We start from the raw sequence: 18871 nt of genomic DNA on the forward strand, positions 1-18871 counted from the left end.
GATGCGGTTTTGCCCTCAACAGTATAGTTAGACATCCAATGGTATTATGGCGCATGGAAAAAACCATGAATGGCTGCATTAACCCTTGTGCTATCTTAGATGACCCCACCCTTACATTGACGTTTTCTCCCTACCATGACAAAGGTGGACAAAGGTGGAAAGACTTCATGTCATCCATGGACACCAGTGAAGATCACAAATCATTGAAGAAAAAAGGTTTAGCGCACTGTCTAGTGGGTCTAGATGACCCAACTCTCAATGTTAAAGTGCCTAGGATAACGCAAGGGTTTACACATCTAGTCTGCATGTAACATGGATGGAGTCTATCACAACCAACTTCATTTTCAAAACAGCGTGGCTTTTTCATTGTTAAATTAGGACTTTTTTCTCATACATTTTTTAACTATACTCTCATAAAATGACGACTTTCTTCTCATAATTTCACTTCTTTATTCTTGTAAATGAATTCTTCTCCTTTGTAAATGTATTACGGAAGTATAGCGTGCTTAAATGCAGTCTTGTTATCCATTATTATGATTTGTCTAAATAAAATGCCTGTTTTTGTTCCCGTGTTTTCTTAAATACATTTTTCCCCAAACTGTGACTTATACTCCAGTGTAACTTATACTTTTTTCTTCTTCTTTATTTTGCATTTTTTGGCTGCTGCGACTTATACTCTGGAGTGACAAAATACAGATACTTTAGTTTCCAGAAGGCCAACAAAAACCTATTTTCCAACAATATTAACACTGACACTTTGATATTAATGAGTATGTAGACTTGTGAACATGTGATCACTTCTAGGGTGCTGTGAGGTGGTGGTGAACTGAACACTGGAGAACAACAGAGATCCTTTATTGATCCTGATCTTACTGATTAGTTCAAGAACTGTCATAAAATAGGGAAACTTGACTGAATGTGTAACACTTCCAATTGAAAAACAATCATTTGTGGCTTCAAAATAAACAGGAAATATTCCTATTTTAAAATAGGAGATTATGTAAAAGATGAAAGCTTCCTAAAGTCCAGCAGCAGGCGGATGTGCTCACTGGGACATAAACTGCGAGTTCGCTGGTGCTTCGCCGGCTTTGGTGAAGCCATCAGCGAAGCCTCGTCCCTCCACCAGAGACGGCTTGCTGTTGCACATGGGACACAGCTTGTTGCGCTCCTGTGAGGCCCTCATCCAGATGATGAGGTTCCAGCGCTGGCCATGAGAGATGGGCAATGCGCCGTGCATGTGCTGGCCCCGGTGGAGGAGGCCTTCGGTGATCCTGTGTTCAGCCTCTGTGAGCCGAGTCTCACTAACTGGATCCTGCAAGACGTTTTAAAGAAAATTCGTTTCAGGAAGTTATTTGGATCAATTTAACGTTAATGGAAAAAGGGGGTGTGGCCAACCTGTCTCATATCACCAAAATAAAGGTTGCCCTCGGTGAAGTCCTTGCCGATGGAAACATTAAGCGTGACCTCTGCGTTGTCATAATGGTAGCTCAGCTCCAAGTCTTCATTCATGTCATATTTGACCACAAAGGCCTTGTGGCTGTCCAGACAACGGCCCCCACAGTCGGGGTACAGCAACGAGGTGAGCGGAAGCAAATACTGCTCACGGAGCGGTGTGACGAAAGCCTCGTCAAAGCCGAGCTCATCCAGGAGGATCTGATGCAAACAGAAGAAGAGAATGTGACTGACAACTTCCCAAAAATGAGTCATTTCTTTCCACTTTCAAGCTCAGTTCAAGTCTTAAATGGAGGTTATTTGTTGAACATCTCTGCACCAATTCTAAATCTAGCTCTGAACTACATTTCCAGCTGTTTGCAACATTCTAGAAATTCACAAACACTATAGGATCTCCCTTTTATTCCAGGAACGTCGAGTGTCGTGAAACATTAAAAAGCATCTGTGTGACTGAGCCCCCTTTGGAAAGGGGGGGTTTAATGGAAAGGACAAGTAATTACCCCACTGTTGTTCATGGTATTGGGTCTTCCTTTAGGGGCTGGAGACTGTTCAAAATGATCCAGCTCCTCCACAAGCTCTCTGCAGAAGTCTCTTTCAAACACAGGAAAACGGTACACCCTTGTTGCTTTAGTTTAAAAACAAGACAAAAAAAAGGGATATTTTTGATACAAATTCATTGATCAAACCAATTCAACACGGAAACATGAAAGAAAAGAAAAGAAAAAGAAAGCTCTCAAGCTTTCAGCCGCCGGCTGCTTTTTGACGACACAGAAGATTACAGATGCAGAAAAATAGAATATGATAAAAAAAAATCATTTTTAAAGCTGTAAAAAGAAAAAATACTTCCACAGAAGAAAAATTGTTTGGGGAAGAAGGAAATATTTGCTTTGTTACCCAGATGCTTTGAGTTATAGTTTAGTCATTTTTGTTTAGTGTTAATGTGAATAATAATCTGTTTTTGGGTGTAAAAATGTGTGCATAAAATCTGTCAAGATTGGGGTGAGAATTCTTCTACCGACTCTGTTTTTGAGCCCTTTTTTGTTTTATGATTATTTGCAAAGTCTAACTATTGTATTTTGTTTTTAAAAATAAAAAGATATAAAATCAAACAAAAATGTCATTTAGTACCTTGCAGCAAATAATCGGTGTATGATTGGTGAATGAATGAATAATGAATTCATGTTCACTTTGAGAAATATATTTTTTTGTTTCGCTGTACACCCAAAGGCCTTCATAAGAGCATCTGTGATTGGTCGATACAGAAGCGAGGCTGCAAGCGTCCTTGGCATCATCATATCGCTGGATTCAGGGCTAGAAAGGCCTGAAAAAGGGCCTTGACTGGGAGGTTCTGCCGGTAAGAGGAATTTTAAAAGTCTGCACTCTTTCTAGTTATTGATGAGGTGACCGTAGAACTCTGCAGCTTTTGGTTAAACGCCTGCAGAAATCAGAATGCCGGTGTGTCATGTGACCACTGGGAAAAAAACTATAAAAATGTCGTCAAAAATGGGACAGTTAAAATATGATTCAGCTTCTGAAATGAGCTGCAATAGATAAACAGACCAAAAGGATGTTTTCCCTCTTTTGGTCCGTAGCAGTAGATCATTCTTTTTTCAAACTGTATTGATGCTGTGTCACTCAATACTGACACCTGCTGGACCGACGACATCATTGCAGGCAAACAAGGTCAGAAACTCGGCTGATATAAGGATTAACTAAACTAAACACAATATTTGTCATTGTAGTTCCTCTTTCCCATGTTCTGCTCTATAATGCCCCAGCATTGAGGAGGTGCTTTTAAGTTTGACAGTTCTGCTGAACAAATCCCACATCGAATCTCCCAAAAATAAAATGATTAATGTCAAATGAGAGTCTGTTTGAAACGGAATAGAATTCTGCTAGATCAAGCGGAAACCGAGAGGACAAAAAGCCAAAAACACATTAAAAACTGTTAAATAATTTCACAAACCTCATTTAAACACCACATTCAACACCACATTCAGATTCAGTAAAATAAAACGTCAAACACAGGTGGACGCACATCCGAGGCATCAAAAATTGTGACAGAAATGTAACAAAGAAGAGCCGGTAATTTTTCAAAGTAAAATATTTTTCACAATAAAAGAGATCTTAGACTCATAATAAAACTAAGAAAAACCCGGCAAATTGATGCGAAACCCGCAAAAGCACCCAAATGGGTGGAAAACCGCAGAATCTGGCAACCCTGCTGGTAGAAGTGCTTCTTTGTTTGGCTCCTCTGTGACACACCGACACAGTGGCTGCATCGGTCATTTGACTGTTCCTGCAGCGATACGCGTACCCACACAGGTTTCACTTCATGAACTCGACACGTGAGCCGATGCGTCGGTGTGGCCGGACCCCTCACTAGTCTGTATGTCTCTGCACTGCCTGTGGGTTTTTGAAAAAGATTATAATTGAGGGAATTCCAGCTGTTTTGTTGAATAAATCAGACGCGCTCTCTTGCCTATTTTTTTGTAGTAGCAGAACTCAATGTGGAAAGAGAAATTATTTGTAAAGTAAACTTCCTTTAATGTTTCAAGTACGTTTACTCTACTGACAATGACCTTTCAGCGGCCCCTCCTCCAAAGTTTTGTGGCAGATAAACAGTCAGAGGAAAACACGTTTGGGGGAAATCATATTTGTCAAAAGTGATACAGTAGAAGTTAAGTACTAAATCCCACTTTCAAATTAGCTGAACTAATGCCCAGATGGCTGGAAAATGGATATAAAGAGCCCTAATTTTCAAAATGTTACTGGGGGAGGACCCCCAGACGCCCCCTCAGTCAATGTCTTTGGCGCTGAGGTGATAGCCTCCTACTTCCCCTCATTGTCCCCCTACTCTGAAATTATTTAAAGGCTCCTGCATTCTTGGACGTATGCTGACAGTCTCTATTAAAAAAAGAACGGCTCTGTTCTAGCATTACTGGAGCTCATTAGATTGAGTTCAACTTTCTCCTTTTTACACTAAATTATAAAACTTTAAAACACTACAAACTAAAGTGTACAATGGCACAATATGCATTCCAACATTCTTGTTTTTGTGAGGAAAAGCAGAAAAACAAATCTGTCTTCTTGAATGGCAATCATTAAGAACGTATTCTCTTTCTTCAGCTGAAGTTCTCTGCATCTAACGTAACTCAAAAGTGGAAACAGTCCCTCTGTCAACCCTCTCCAACTCACCTGCCTCTTCCTCCAAAAGTTTCAAGAGGCCCTCTTTACTGGCTTCGACGTTTCCACAGTACTCAACAATCTTCTTGAACTGTGGAGCGAGGTGAGACTCCTGAGGGGTGGAGAGGGTGCAGGTGAAGGCCCAGCGAGGGGTTAATGGGGGATGATGAGGCTCCCAGTAGGGGCTGCTGCAGTAATTACCTCCAGATGGTAGACATGAGGATGAAGCGGCCGGTATGTACATCTGATGGCGGCAGCTCTATCAGCGGATGCTTCGTCTAAATGTTTTCGTCTGTCGACTTCCTGGGAAATCTAAAAAACGACGGACACAGAGCTGTTGTAGGTGAGAGACGATACAACTGAGCGCAAATTGATCATCCCAACTTCCTTTGCTTGTTTCACAATCGATTAGACTTCGTTTTACCATTAACAAAAAATAATAATGAATGGATTTTAAATACAAAGATATTTTAAATTACTGACCTCGAATTTATTCAACAGTTTATGTAACAACTTTTTATTTAGCATGAAGTTGGAAAAATCCTTATTCCTGAACACGCATTTAGGTATTTCCCATTTTAAATGATTAAAGGCCCGTACACACCGGGACGAATATTCGCCAGGCGTTATTCGCCAGCGTTTTTCGCCACGTTTTTTGTGTTCACACCCAGGCGATTTTCGCTGACGATGAGTGGAGTGAACATGCAATTTCATTCCCTGACATTAGATGGCGCTTAATGTAAAACAGAAATACTCCTGTACACAAGGTGGCGCTGCGCAACTTTACGCTTCTTAAAGTCGCTTTTCGCTCAGAAGAAGAGAGCAAGTATTTACACGCTTGTCAGAATCAAACAAAGAAAACATGAATATTTCAAGCATCAGTAGCTCCAACTGGTGCTTGGTTCGGGGATATTTTAGAATGTCCGTCATTATTGCTTCGCGGCAGTGTAGACGCTACTTGGCGTCTATCTTCTTCACTGGTATGTGTGCTCAGCAAGGCAGTTTTGTGTTTGAGCGCCCCCAAGTTGTGTTTTACTGTAACTTCAGAAGCTCCAGACACGTGAGCAAAAGCGCCATTCTCATTGGTCGAGTAGATTTCGACGCGACGCGTCGAAAAAAAAAAACGAACCCGAGGCGTTTTTTTTTTTTGACGCTTTAACGCGTGGCGTTTTTTCGCGTCGGTGTGCACACTCTCGTTGGTGCCCTTTGTTTAGTCACGAGGCGTTAAACGTCGGCGAAAATCGCCGGCAAAATTCGTCCCGGTGTGAACAGGCCTTAAGGCCCGTACACACCGGGACGAATATTCGCCAGGCGTTATTCGCCAGCGTTTTTCGCCACGTTTTTTGTGTTCACACCCAGGCGATTTTCGCTGACGATGAGTGGAGTGAACATGCAATTTCATTCCCTGACATTAGATGGCGCTTAATGTAAAACAGAAATACTCCTGTACACAAGGTGGCGCTGCGCAACTTTACGCTTCTTAAAGTCGCTTTTCACTCAGAAGAAGAGAGCAAGTATTTACACGCTTGTCAGAATCAAACAAAGAAAACATGACTATTTCAAGCACCAGTAGCTCCAACTGGTGCTTGGTTCGGGGATGTTTTAGAATGTCCGTCATTATTGCTTCGCGGCTGTGTAGACGCTACTTGGCGTCTATCTTCTTCGCTGGTATGTGTGCTCAGCAAGGCAGTTTTGTGTTTGAGCGCCCCCAAGTTGTGTTTTACTGTAACTTCAGAAGCTCCAGACACGTGAGCAAAAGCGCCATTCTCATTGGTCGAGTAGATTTCGACGCGACGCGTCGAAAAAAAAAAACGAACCCGAGGCGTTTTTTTTTTTTGACGCTTTAACGCGTGGCGTTTTTTCGCGTCGGTGTGCAAACTCTCGTTGGTGCCCTTTGTTTAGTCACGAGGCGTTAAACGTCGGCGAAAATCGACGGCGAAATTCGTCCCGGTGTGAACAGGCCTTTATGGCTGTAACGATTGATCGACTTAATTGAAGAAACAGATCGATCTGACTGAAGCAAGTTGGTAAATGTATCGACACAAACCATAATAAAATCATTTCAAAATGCCATAAATCAATTATATTTGGATTGAGGCACTGTAAGTTAATTTTTTATAAAATAAAAGCCATCAAGTCCATAACAGTGGACAACACACATGTGATGGCAGCAAAAACTGATCATTCCAGTCCAATGTGTGGAAACACCTTATGATTATTTGAATGTGGGAAAACAACTGTGGGCTGAACTTTATGAAACTAAAATGTGAAAGGATTTGACATTAACTCTTGTTTGTTTGCACACATATATAATTTACACTCGATTATCTAGCAAGAAATACAAGGAATGCGGAAAAATTCACCTGGACTGTTTGGTACCAGGTATTCATCTCTGAGTAACTCTGGTGGATTTTAGGTCAGTGAATTGGGTCGTTTAAAATGAATATATATCATCAATGAATCGTATCAACAACCACAAATGACGACATGTATCTAATCGTTGTCACAATAAATCATTACACCCTTACTATTGTAATAAAATGATGTGCATTCACAGTATCTTTCATGAAATATTTTACATTTATGTTATATATTCTAAAGGAATAGCAAGGTTATTACTAGTTAGGACGGGTGAGGAAACGCTGACAACAGATTCAAGTTTTGACTAAAGGAATTGAGTTGATGTTCAATGTCGAACATGTTGGCTTTGTCTCTTGGGAAAACACTGTTTCACACACAATGTGAAGGTCTCTCAGCAGGCTAATAAATAAAGTTATATAAAACAACTTCATGGTGCTTCTTTTAAAGCAACATTTCCATAAGAACGTTGCACACTAAGAAGCCACGCCCACAAAAGCCACGCCTACAAAAAACCCTAACCCTAAAATGACAAAAAACTGAATTTAGGGAAACATGATAACCCAAGAAATGGGAAAAATGTTTTTTTAATCCCTTCAAAATTCAAACCAGCTCCTAAAATTATTCTTATGAGCATAGATGCAGATGTAAACTGCTCTAATTTTGACATATTCATGGCAATTTAACTATGAAAAGATTTTTTTTTGAATAATAAAACATGCATAAATATTCAGAAGAAAATTATCTTATTTGTAGGCTCCTTTTATATCAGCAAATCAACACAATTAGCTGTTATATTTTAAATATTTCTTTTAAACGTGTTATAGTTTTAAAAGTTTCCACTTTAGTTTTATTTTTGAATAATATAAGTTCGTACTCTCTCTCGAGATTCACTGGTGTCAAGCCAGCCCTCTCTCGTCGAACGGCTGTCAAGTGAGCCCTCTCTTAAAAACAGTGTGCCGCGTTCTTCCGTACATTACGGTAACAGCAAGAAGTAATATTTTTTTAAAGGTAAAAACATAGTTTAAGAACTGTCATTACATTTATATGTATGTACAAACATGCCCCCGTATAAATATATATCTATATCTATGTATATATTTAAAAGTCTGAGTAAATTTCAAAATAAAACACAATTCAAATCATGAATTGAGGAGTACTTATAATGTTGACATGGGTCTAAAAATTCTGCTAGTTTTCAGTGAGTCATTTCACTTCTCACTGATAGTATCCTACCTGGTGATGTCACAATGAAAGTTTCGGAGGGATCTGATGTGGAATTTCAAAATAAAACCCAAGTGAAATCTGCTATAAATGTGTTTTTGCCATAGGTTCACATACGTCTAAAAAGATAACTGCTAGTTTTCAGAGAGTCATTTCACTTTTCACTGATAGTGTCCCACCTGGTGATGTCACAATGAAAGTTTCGGAGGGATCTGATGTGGAATTTCAAAATAAAACCCAAGTGAAATCTGCTATAAATGTGTTTTTGCCATAGGTTCACATACGTCTAAAAAGATAACTGCTAGTTTTCAGTGAGTCATTTCACTTCTCACTGATAGTATCCTACCTGGTGATGTCACAATAAAAGTTTCGGAGGGATCTGATGTGGAATTTCAAAATAAAACCCAATTGAAATCTGCTATAAATGTGTTTTTGCCATAGGTTCACATACTTCTAAAAAGAAAACTGCTAGTTTTCAGAGAGTCATTTCACTTCTCACTGATAGTGTCCCACCTGGTGATGTCATTAAATAAGTTTCAGACAGATCTGATGTGGAATTTCAAAATAAAACCCAATTGAAATCTGCCTTAAATGTGATTTTGCCATAGGTTCACATACTTCAAAAAAAAAACTGCTAGTTTTCAGTGAGTCATTTCACTTCTCACTGATAGTGTCCTACCTGGTGATGTCACAATAAAAGTTTCAGAGGGATCTGATGTGGAATTTCAAAATAAAACCCAAGTGAAATCTGCTATAAATGTGTTTTTGCCATAGGTTCACATACTTCTAAAAAGAAAACTGCTAGTTTTCAGTGAGTCATTTCACTTCTCACTGATAGTGTCCCACCTGGTGATGTCATTAAATAAGTTTCAGGCAGATCTGATGTGGAATTACAAAATAAAACCCAATTGAAATCGGCTATAAATGTGTTTTTGCCATAGGTTCACATAAGTCTAAAAAGAAAACTGCTAGTTTTCAGAGAGTCATTTCACTTCTCATTGATATTGTCCCACCTGGTGATGTCATTAAATAAGTTTCAGGCAGATCTGATGTGGAATTTCAAAATAAAACCCAATTGAAAACGGCTATAAATGTGTTTTTGCCATAGGTTCACATAAGTCTAAAAAGAAAACTGCTAGTTTTCAGTGAGTCATTTCACTTCTCACTGATAGTGTCCCACCTGGTGATGTCATTAAATAAGTTTCAGGCAGATCTGATGTGGAATTACAAAATAAAACCCAATTGAAATCGGCTATAAATGTGTTTTTGCCATAGGTTCACAAAAGTCTAAAAAGAAAACTGCTAGTTTTCAGTGAGTCATTTCACTTCTCACTGATAGTGTCCCACCTGGTGATGTCATTAAATAAGTTTCAGGCAGATCTGATGTGGAATTACAAAATAAAACCCAATTGAAATCGGCTATAAATGTGTTTTTGCCATAGGTTCACATAAGTCTAAAAAGAAAACTGCTAGTTTTCAGAGAGTCATTTCACTTCTCATTGATATTGTCCCACCTGGTGATGTCATTAAATAAGTTTCAAGCAGATCTGATGTGGAATTTCAAAATAAAACCCAATTGAAAACGGCTATAAATGTGTTTTTGTCATAGGTTCACATAAGTCTAAAAAGAAAACTGCTAGTTTTCAGTGAGTCATTTCACTTCTCACTGATAGTGTCCCACCTGGTGATGTCATTAAATAAGTTTCAGGCAGATCTGATGTGGAATTACAAAATAAAACCCAATTGAAATCGGCTATAAATGTGTTTTTGCCATAGGTTCACATAAGTCTAAAAAGAAAACTGCTAGTTTTCAGAGAGTCATTTCACTTCTCATTGATATTGTCCCACCTGGTGATGTCATTAAATAAGTTTCAGGCAGATCTGATGTGGAATTACAAAATAAAACCCAATTGAAATCTGCTATAAATGTGTTTTTGCCATAGGTTCACAAAAGTCTAAAAAGAAAACTGCTAGTTTTCAGAGAGTCATTTCACTTCTCATTGATATTGTCCCACCTGGTGATGTCATTAAATAAGTTTCAGGCAGATCTGATGTGGAATTTCAAAATAAAACCCAATTGAAAACGGCTATAAATGTGTTTTTGCCATAGGTTCACATAAGTCTAAAAAGAAAACTGCTAGTTTTCAGAGAGTCATTTCACTTCTCATTGATATTGTCCCACCTGGTGATGTCATTAAATAAGTTTCAGGCAGATCTGATGTGGAATTTCAAAATAAAACCCAATTGAAAACGGCTATAAATGTGTTTTTGTCATAGGTTCACATAAGTCTAAAAAGAAAACTGCTAGTTTTCAGTGAGTCATTTCACTTCTCACTGATAGTGTCCCACCTGGTGATGTCATTAAATAAGTTTCAGGCAGATCTGATGTGGAATTACAAAATAAAACCCAATTGAAATCGGCTATAAATGTGTTTTTGCCATAGGTTCACATAAGTCTAAAAAGAAAACTGCTAGTTTTCAGAGAGTCATTTCACTTCTCATTGATATTGTCCCACCTGGTGATGTCATTAAATAAGTTTCAGGCAGATCTGATGTGGACGTACAAAATAAAACCCAATTGAAAACGGCTATAAATGTGTTTTTGTCATAGGTTCACATAAGTCTAAAAAGAAAACTGCTAGTTTTCAGTGAGTCATTTCACTTCTCACTGATAGTGTCCCACCTGGTGATGTCATTAAATAAGTTTCAGGCAGATCTGATGTGGAATTACAAAATAAAACCCAATTGAAATCGGCTATAAATGTGTTTTTGCCATAGGTTCACATAAGTCTAAAAAGAAAACTGCTAGTTTTCAGAGAGTCATTTCACTTCTCATTGATATTGTCCCACCTGGTGATGTCATTAAATAAGTTTCAGGCAGATCTGATGTGGAATTTCAAAATAAAACCCAATTGAAAACGGCTATAAATGTGTTTTTGCCATAGGTTCACATAAGTCTAAAAAGAAAACTGCTAGTTTTCAGTGAGTCATTTCACTTCTCACTGATAGTGTCCCACCTGGTGATGTCATTAAATAAGTTTCAGGCAGATCTGATGTGGAATTACAAAATAAAACCCAATTGAAATCGGCTATAAATGTGTTTTTGCCATAGGTTCACAAAAGTCTAAAAAGAAAACTGCTAGTTTTCAGAGAGTCATTTCACTTCTCATTGATATTGTCCCACCTGGTGATGTCATTAAATAAGTTTCAGGCAGATCTGATGTGGAATTTCAAAATAAAACCCAATTGAAAACGGCTATAAATGTGTTTTTGCCATAGGTTCACATAAGTCTAAAAAGAAAACTGCTAGTTTTCAGAGAGTCATTTCACTTCTCATTGATATTGTCCCACCTGGTGATGTCATTAAATAAGTTTCAGGCAGATCTGATGTGGAATTTCAAAATAAAACCCAATTGAAAACGGCTATAAATGTGTTTTTGTCATAGGTTCACATAAGTCTAAAAAGAAAACTGCTAGTTTTCAGTGAGTCATTTCACTTCTCACTGATAGTGTCCCACCTGGTGATGTCATTAAATAAGTTTCAGGCAGATCTGATGTGGAATTACAAAATAAAACCCAATTGAAATCGGCTATAAATGTGTTTTTGCCATAGGTTCACATAAGTCTAAAAAGAAAACTGCTAGTTTTCAGAGAGTCATTTCACTTCTCATTGATATTGTCCCACCTGGTGATGTCATTAAATAAGTTTCAGGCAGATCTGATGTGGACGTACAAAATAAAACCCAATTGAAAACGGCTATAAATGTGTTTTTGTCATAGGTTCACATAAGTCTAAAAAGAAAACTGCTAGTTTTCAGTGAGTCATTTCACTTCTCACTGATAGTGTCCCACCTGGTGATGTCATTAAATAAGTTTCAGGCAGATCTGATGTGGAATTACAAAATAAAACCCAATTGAAATCGGCTATAAATGTGTTTTTGCCATAGGTTCACATAAGTCTAAAAAGAAAACTGCTAGTTTTCAGAGAGTCATTTCACTTCTCATTGATATTGTCCCACCTGGTGATGTCATTAAATAAGTTTCAGGCAGATCTGATGTGGAATTTCAAAATAAAACCCAATTGAAAACGGCTATAAATGTGTTTTTGCCATAGGTTCACATAAGTCTAAAATGAAAACTGCTAGATTTCAGTGAGTCATTTCACTTCTCACTGATAGTGTCCCACCTGGTGATGTCATTAAATAAGTTTCAGGCAGATCTGATGTGGAATTACAAAATAAAACCCAATTGAAATCGGCTATAAATGTGTTTTTGCCATAGGTTCACATAAGTCTAAAAAGAAAACTGCTAGTTTTCAGAGAGTCATTTCACTTCTCATTGATATTGTCCCACCTGGTGATGTCATTAAATAAGTTTCAGGCAGATCTGATGTGGAATTTCAAAATAAAACCCAATTGAAAACGGCTATAAATGTGTTTTTGCCATAGGTTCACATAAGTCTAAAAAGAAAACTGCTAGTTTTCAGTGAGTCATTTCACTTCTCACTGATAGTGTCCCACCTGGTGATGTCATTAAATAAGTTTCAGGTAGATCTGATGTGGAATTACAAAATAAAACCCAATTGAAATCGGCTATAAATGTGTTTTTGCCATAGGTTCACATAAGTCTAAAAAGAAAACTGCTAGTTTTCAGAGAGTCATTTCACTTCTCATTGATATTGTCCCACCTGGTGATGTCATTAAATAAGTTTCAGACAGATCTGATGTGGAATTTCAAAATAAAACCCAAGTGAAATCTGCTATAAATGTGATTTTGCCATAGGTTCACATACTTCTAAAAAGAAAACTGCTAGTTTTCAGTGAGTCATTTCACTTTTCACATATAGCGTCCTACCTGGTGATGTCACAATAAAAGTTTCAGAGGGATCTGATGTGGAATTTCAAATTAAAACCCAAGTGAAATATGCTATAAATGTGTTTTTGCCATAGGTTCACATACTTCTAAAAAGAAAACTGCTAGTTTTCAGTGAGTCATTTCACTTCTCACTGATAGTGTCCCGCCTGGTGATGTCACACAAAAATTTTCAGGCAGATCTGATGTGGAATTACAAAATAAAACCCAATTGAAATCGGCTATAAATGTGTTTTTGCCATAGGTTCACATAAGTCTAAAAAGAAAACTGCTAGTTTTCAGAGAGTCATTTCACTTCCCACTGATAGTATCCTACCTGGTAATGTCACATAATAAGTTTCAGGCAGATCTGATGTGGAATTTCAAAATAAAACCCAATTGAAATCGGCTATAAATGTGTTTTTGCCATAGGTTCAAATATGTCTAAGAAAGAAACCAGTAGTTTTCAGAGAGTCACTTCACTTTTCACTGATAGTGTCCCATCTGGTGATGTCATTAAATAAGTTTCAGACAGATCTGATGTGGAATTTCGAAATAAAACCTAATTGAAATCGGCTATAAATGCGTTTCTACCAAATTTTCACAAAGGTCTAAAAATAAAACTTTTTTTTTCTTTTTCCTAATGGGGGCCTTGCAGAACATAATTTAGAAGCACTTATGTAAACCAAGGATCTGCTATCTAATGCTCCGGAGCTGTCATGCAGCTCTGTTGGTTTAAAGAAAAATGCTGGTAAAAGTTAAATTTTTCCATTTATTATTATATATTTTTCAATGACGTAATCTTACCCACTCTTGACATAACACTAAATTTAGGAGGCCTTGTATGCTTGATGATGGTTAAATCCACTGTCAGAACTATTTATTATTAGATTCAGTTCAAAACACATTCCTATGTTCTGTTGCACCACAACACCTTCTGTTCAGAGAATGCACTTAAATTATAGAATTGCTATATAATGATAACTGCAAGTAAATCTGCTCAGCAGGAGGATTGTTTTTGACACAAGGTAGCCAGTTATGCTCATTTCAGTCATTGTTTTGGGCATTTTGACTCCAAACGGTTGTTGTGTGTTCAGACGTTTGAAATTTAAAATTAACAACCAATTAAAATCACTGAAAGTGCCCCACCTGGTGACGTCACATGCTAAGTTTCAGACGGATCTGATGTGCAATTTCAACAACACTTCACTCCGTAGAGTTCTAAAGTTGTCCTCCATTGCGTTCTCGAACCGAAGTCAAAATTCAATATATAAAGCGCACTGCACCACAGGACACTACGTACATCTTTGTGGAAATCTGAAGACTTTTACGCGCGCCCCATTGTTGCAATTCATCGAGAGCAGGAAGCGAAGATGTCCAAGAAAAAACCTGGGTGAGTGATCTTATCTGATAACTTATTAATATGTATGAAAACATTGCTAATACAGATAGGGTAGGATTTGTCTTTGTAAGTTGCAATGCTGTTCATTTAAAATTCCACATCAGATCTGTCTGAAACTTATTTAATGACATCACCAGATGGGACACTATCAGTGAGAAGTGAAATAACTCTCTGAAAACTAGCAGTTTCTTTCTTAGACCTTTGTGAAAATTTGGTAGAAACGCATTTATAGCCGATTTCAATTGGGGTTTTATTTTAAAATTCCACATCAGATCCCTCTGAAACTTATTTAATGACATCACCAGGTAGGACACTATCAGTGAGAAGTGAAATGACTCTCTGAAAACTAGCAGTTTCTTTCTTAGACATATTTGAACATATGTCAAAAACACATTTATAGCCATTTCAATTAGGTTTTATTTTGAAATTCCACATCAGATCCCTCTGAAACTTTTATTGTGACATCACCAGGTAGGACACTATCAGTGAGAAGTGAAATGACTCTCTGAAAACTAGCAGTTTTCTTTTCAGACGTATGTGAACCTATGGCAAAAACACATTTATAGCAGATTTTAATTGGGTTTTATTTTGAAATTCCACATCAGATCCCTCTGAAACTTTTATTGTGACATCACCAGGTAGGATACTATCAGTGAGAAGTGAAATCACTCACTGAAATCTAGCAGTTTTTTTCCTGAGACTTACGTAAACATGTCAAAAACACATTTATAGCCGTTTCAATTGGGTTTTATTTTGAAATTCCACATCAGATCTGTCTGAAACTTATTAAATGACATCACCAGATGGGACACTATCAGTGAGAAGTGAAATGACTCTCTGAAAACTAGCAGTTTCTTTCTTAGACATATTTGAACATATGGCAAAAACAAAATTTATAGAAGATTTCAATTGGGTTTTATTTTGAAATTCCACATCAGATCTGCCTGAAACTTTTTATGTGACATCACCAGGTGGGACACTATCAGTGAGAAGTGAAATGACTCTCTGAAAACTAGCAGTTTTCTTTTTAGACGTATGTGAACCTATGGCAAAATCACATTTATAGCAGATTTCACTTGGGTTTTATTTTGAAATTCCACATCAGATCCCTCTGAAACTTTTATTGTGACATCACCAGGTAGGATACTATCAGTGAGAAGTGAAATGACTCTCTGAAAACAAGCAGTTTTCTTTTTAGACGTATGTGATCCTATGGCAAAAACACATTTATAGCAGATTTCAATTGGGTTTTATTTTGAAATTCCACATCAGATCTGCCTGAAACTTATTTAATGACATCACCAGGTGGGACACTATCAGTGAGAAGTGAAATGACTCTCTGAAAACTAGCAGTTTTCTTTTTAGACTTATGTGAACCTATGGCAAAAACACATTTATAGCAGATTTCAATTGGGTTTTATTTTGAATCTCCACATCAGATCCCTCTGAAACTTTCATTGTGACATCACCAGGTAGGATACTATCAGTGAGAAGTGAAATGACTCACTGAAAACTAGCAGAATTTTTAGACCCATGTCAACATTATAAGTACTCCTCAATTCATGATTTGAATTGTGTTTTATTTTGAAATTTACTCAGACTTTTAAATATATACATAGATATAGATATATATTCATACGGGGGCATGTTTGTATATACATATAAATGTAATGACAGTTCTTACACTATGTTTTTACCTTTAAAAAATATTACTTCTTGCTGTTACCGTAATGTACGGAAGAACGCGGCACACTGTTTTTAAGAGAGGGCTCACTTGACAGCCGTTCGACGAGAGAGGGCTGGCTTGACACCAGTCGAGATTCAGTTATATTATATTCAGTACGCACCTTGTTAAGGACGTCCTTAAACTTTTGGTCGGAGTCACAACCGAGTCTTAAAAGTATCTGTAAAACAGAAAAGTAGAACTAAAGTGTCAACATTTTGACGCAGTTCTTTAAAATTTAAATAAAATCCTGTTGCTAGCAGACTCACTGCTCTGTAGTCCTGTCTGAATTGTTGCTCGGTCAAAAAGCGGACGTGCAGATTGTATTCCTCCAGGAAAATATTGTTAGTTGTGAAGCATTTACACCCATAAAACCCTAATTTTCCTTTCACTTCGCCTGTCATTATTAATATTTCCTTTTAAACGGGACTCACGTCAAAAAGACGCCGACGGAAGTTTGGTGGACGGTGTTTATGTACGTCCGCTTGATTTCCGGTTATGTATTCTTCAAAATAAAAGTGAAGTTGCTTTTTTTTAATAAACTTTATTGCACAATATGCTATTTACAGAAGTTCACGTTCAGGTATGCAATAAGAATACAATTGCAAATGTTAAATACACATATGTATAAAAAAAAAAAAAAACAAGAATAGAAATAGAAATAAGCCAGGGGTTAAACTTTACGAAAAAATGTTGAATCTTTCACATACAGACAAGGTTTTGATTGCTTTTTGCTTCTCAGGATTATGAATACTACCAATATACAGATTTAACACTTGTGCTTCAAAGGTGACCCCACCCTTACATTGACGTGTTCTCTCTACCATGACAAAGGTGGATAAAGGTGGAAAGATTTCATGTAATCCATGAACACCAGTGAAGATCACAAATCATTGAAGAAAAAAGGTTCAGAGCACTGTCTAGTGGGTCTAGATGACCCAACTCCCAATGGTAAAGTGCCTAGGATAGCACAAGGGTTACTTCATAAAGAATACAATGAAACAGGGTTTTCGACCAGAGAATTTACATTTGTGAATAGGAAATTTGGCCAAAATGATCAAGAGATTTAAAAGTAAACTACAGGTCTTTTGTATATTCTTTGGTTCTAGACCCAACAAGACATCTTTCCAGAATAAAACAAAACAAGAATCAATTTTGTCATGAATGAAATCACAAATGTTCTGCCAAAACACTTTAACTTGAGGACAATACCAGAAAAGATAGATGACTGTTTTAGGAGAATTGCAGTAAAACTTAACACAGAGTGTATCAATGTTCAGTCAGAAGTGAGGTTGCTGCATTAACTATAAAGAGAACTTTACAAACAGTCAATGGGTTGCTGTCTATTGACATTTTTATTTACAAACCAGTAGTAGTAGAAGTTGTAATGCCTCCTGGAAATAACATGACAAGAAGTTTAAAAGGGCAATATTTAAGATGGTGTCAAAAATAGTTTGCATCATTTCTTTAAACATATTCTATAATTCATGTTATGGTCTTAATGTTTAGGTCGTGTAAAGCTTAAACAAAACTGTTTCCAAGCATAAAAGCCAAGCTTCCAAAGAGTTTGACATGTTTTCATGTCTTTTAGTGGCAAGTGAGAGGTGAATGTTTGTGAGTAAACGTGTGGTTTCATGTCAAAAAACCACAGATGTAACATTCACTTTGAGAATCCGGAGAAGATCAGAAGAAGCTGCATTGTATCTTTGTAAATGTGGCGGCCATGGTACAGCAGTAGGGCGGTAGACCCATGATCGTAATATTGCAGGTTCGATTCCCGCCTTGCACACCCATGTGTCAAAGTTACTGAACCCCCCCTTGCCTCTGGTGGGAGGTGGGTGCCAGTGTTTGCCAGTGACTGTAAAGCATTTTGGCCTTCGAGTAAGGTAGAAAAGTACTATATAAGAATTTACCACTTACCATTAATCTAAAAAGTATGACATAGAGAGTGGTTTACATGAGGATGTCTGGAGTGGCAGAGTTGTGCAAGACATTGCTGTTGTGATGAATAGATGGGCAGAGGTGGCTATTCTGTGTGAACCATGATGCTTGTAGATGTGGATCATCTAGACAGGTTGATCTTTGCCTTGAACAAGGCTGTTTCATGCAGTTTGACTTTAATTTAGAAGTTTAATTGTAAGCTTTTGGAAACAGCTTTTTTTATTCAATTAGAAAAGGTTGATGATTTAAACAAAAATAACAATTTTCACTACGATTTTTGTAATAAAGAGTCATCATAGAAATATGCTGCCAGCTGCAATAATCTGTGATCTTTCATCACAAACCGTTCCCTTTTGAGGAATGACATGTAGTACCATGGTTTACCCGATGGAGGCGATAATGATGAAATGGCCGAATTCAATTACCCCACAAACAGAAGTAGAAGAACAAAAGGGGGAGGAAGATTTTTTTTTTTTAATATTCGTATTGCAGCAGTTGAGCTTTTTACTCACAAAGTTTTTATTAGCAGACTTGTCTTCTGCTGCCGACTATGCCGACGTGTAGTGGGCATCTTTATGTTTGCTAACGTATCCGCTTGTGTTTGAAATGTTAAGCGTGGACTCGTTGCAGGTGGCGGAGGAGGAGGTGGTTGAGTCTAGCTCCAACAAACTCGGTGATATTTTCACTTTTGTTGCTAAAGGCAGTTTCCCGCAGTCAATGAATCCTTTACGGAA

At 37.5% G+C, this 18871-nt stretch overlaps 1 protein-coding gene across 2 annotated transcripts; it reads right to left on the minus strand.

Annotated features, from left to right (window-relative positions):
• Window positions 1-660: 660 nt before the first annotated feature.
• On the minus strand, window positions 661-16706 carry ogfod2 (2-oxoglutarate and iron dependent oxygenase domain containing 2). Of its 2 annotated transcripts, none has more exons than XM_023958735.1 (7): window positions 16466-16706; window positions 16321-16377; window positions 4840-4950; window positions 4651-4750; window positions 1953-2074; window positions 1396-1653; window positions 661-1312 (listed from the first exon to the last, which is right to left on the minus strand). In XM_023958735.1, exons 1-7 carry the CDS (start codon window positions 16598-16600, stop codon window positions 1046-1048), a joined length of 1050 nt encoding a protein of 349 aa, XP_023814503.1. In that variant the 5' UTR covers window positions 16601-16706; the 3' UTR covers window positions 661-1045. The 2 variants fall into 2 exon arrangements, with proteins under 2 accessions (XP_023814503.1, XP_023814502.1); XM_023958734.1 differs by having other exon boundaries at window positions 1953-2077; window positions 16466-16703.
• Window positions 16707-18871: the final 2165 nt, after the last annotated feature.

The sequence above is a fragment of the Oryzias latipes genome, chromosome 9 (assembly GCF_002234675.1).
Source record: "Oryzias latipes chromosome 9, ASM223467v1".
NCBI classification, from domain to species: domain Eukaryota; kingdom Metazoa; phylum Chordata; class Actinopteri; order Beloniformes; family Adrianichthyidae; genus Oryzias; species Oryzias latipes.

Excerpts from the sequence above, each read along its gene's own strand:
- ogfod2 (XM_023958734.1), bottom strand. The coding sequence starts at position 16,600 with ATGACAGGCGAAGTGAAAGGAAAATTAGGGTTTTATGGGTGTAAATGC. Across the intron at positions 16,378-16,465 it reads TCAGACAGGACTACAGAGCA|ATACTTTTAAGACTCGGTTG; the intron begins GTGAGTCTGCTA and ends TCTGTTTTACAG. Across the intron at positions 4,751-4,839 it reads CTCATGTCTACCATCTGGAG|GAGTCTCACCTCGCTCCACA; the intron begins GTAATTACTGCA and ends TCCACCCCTCAG.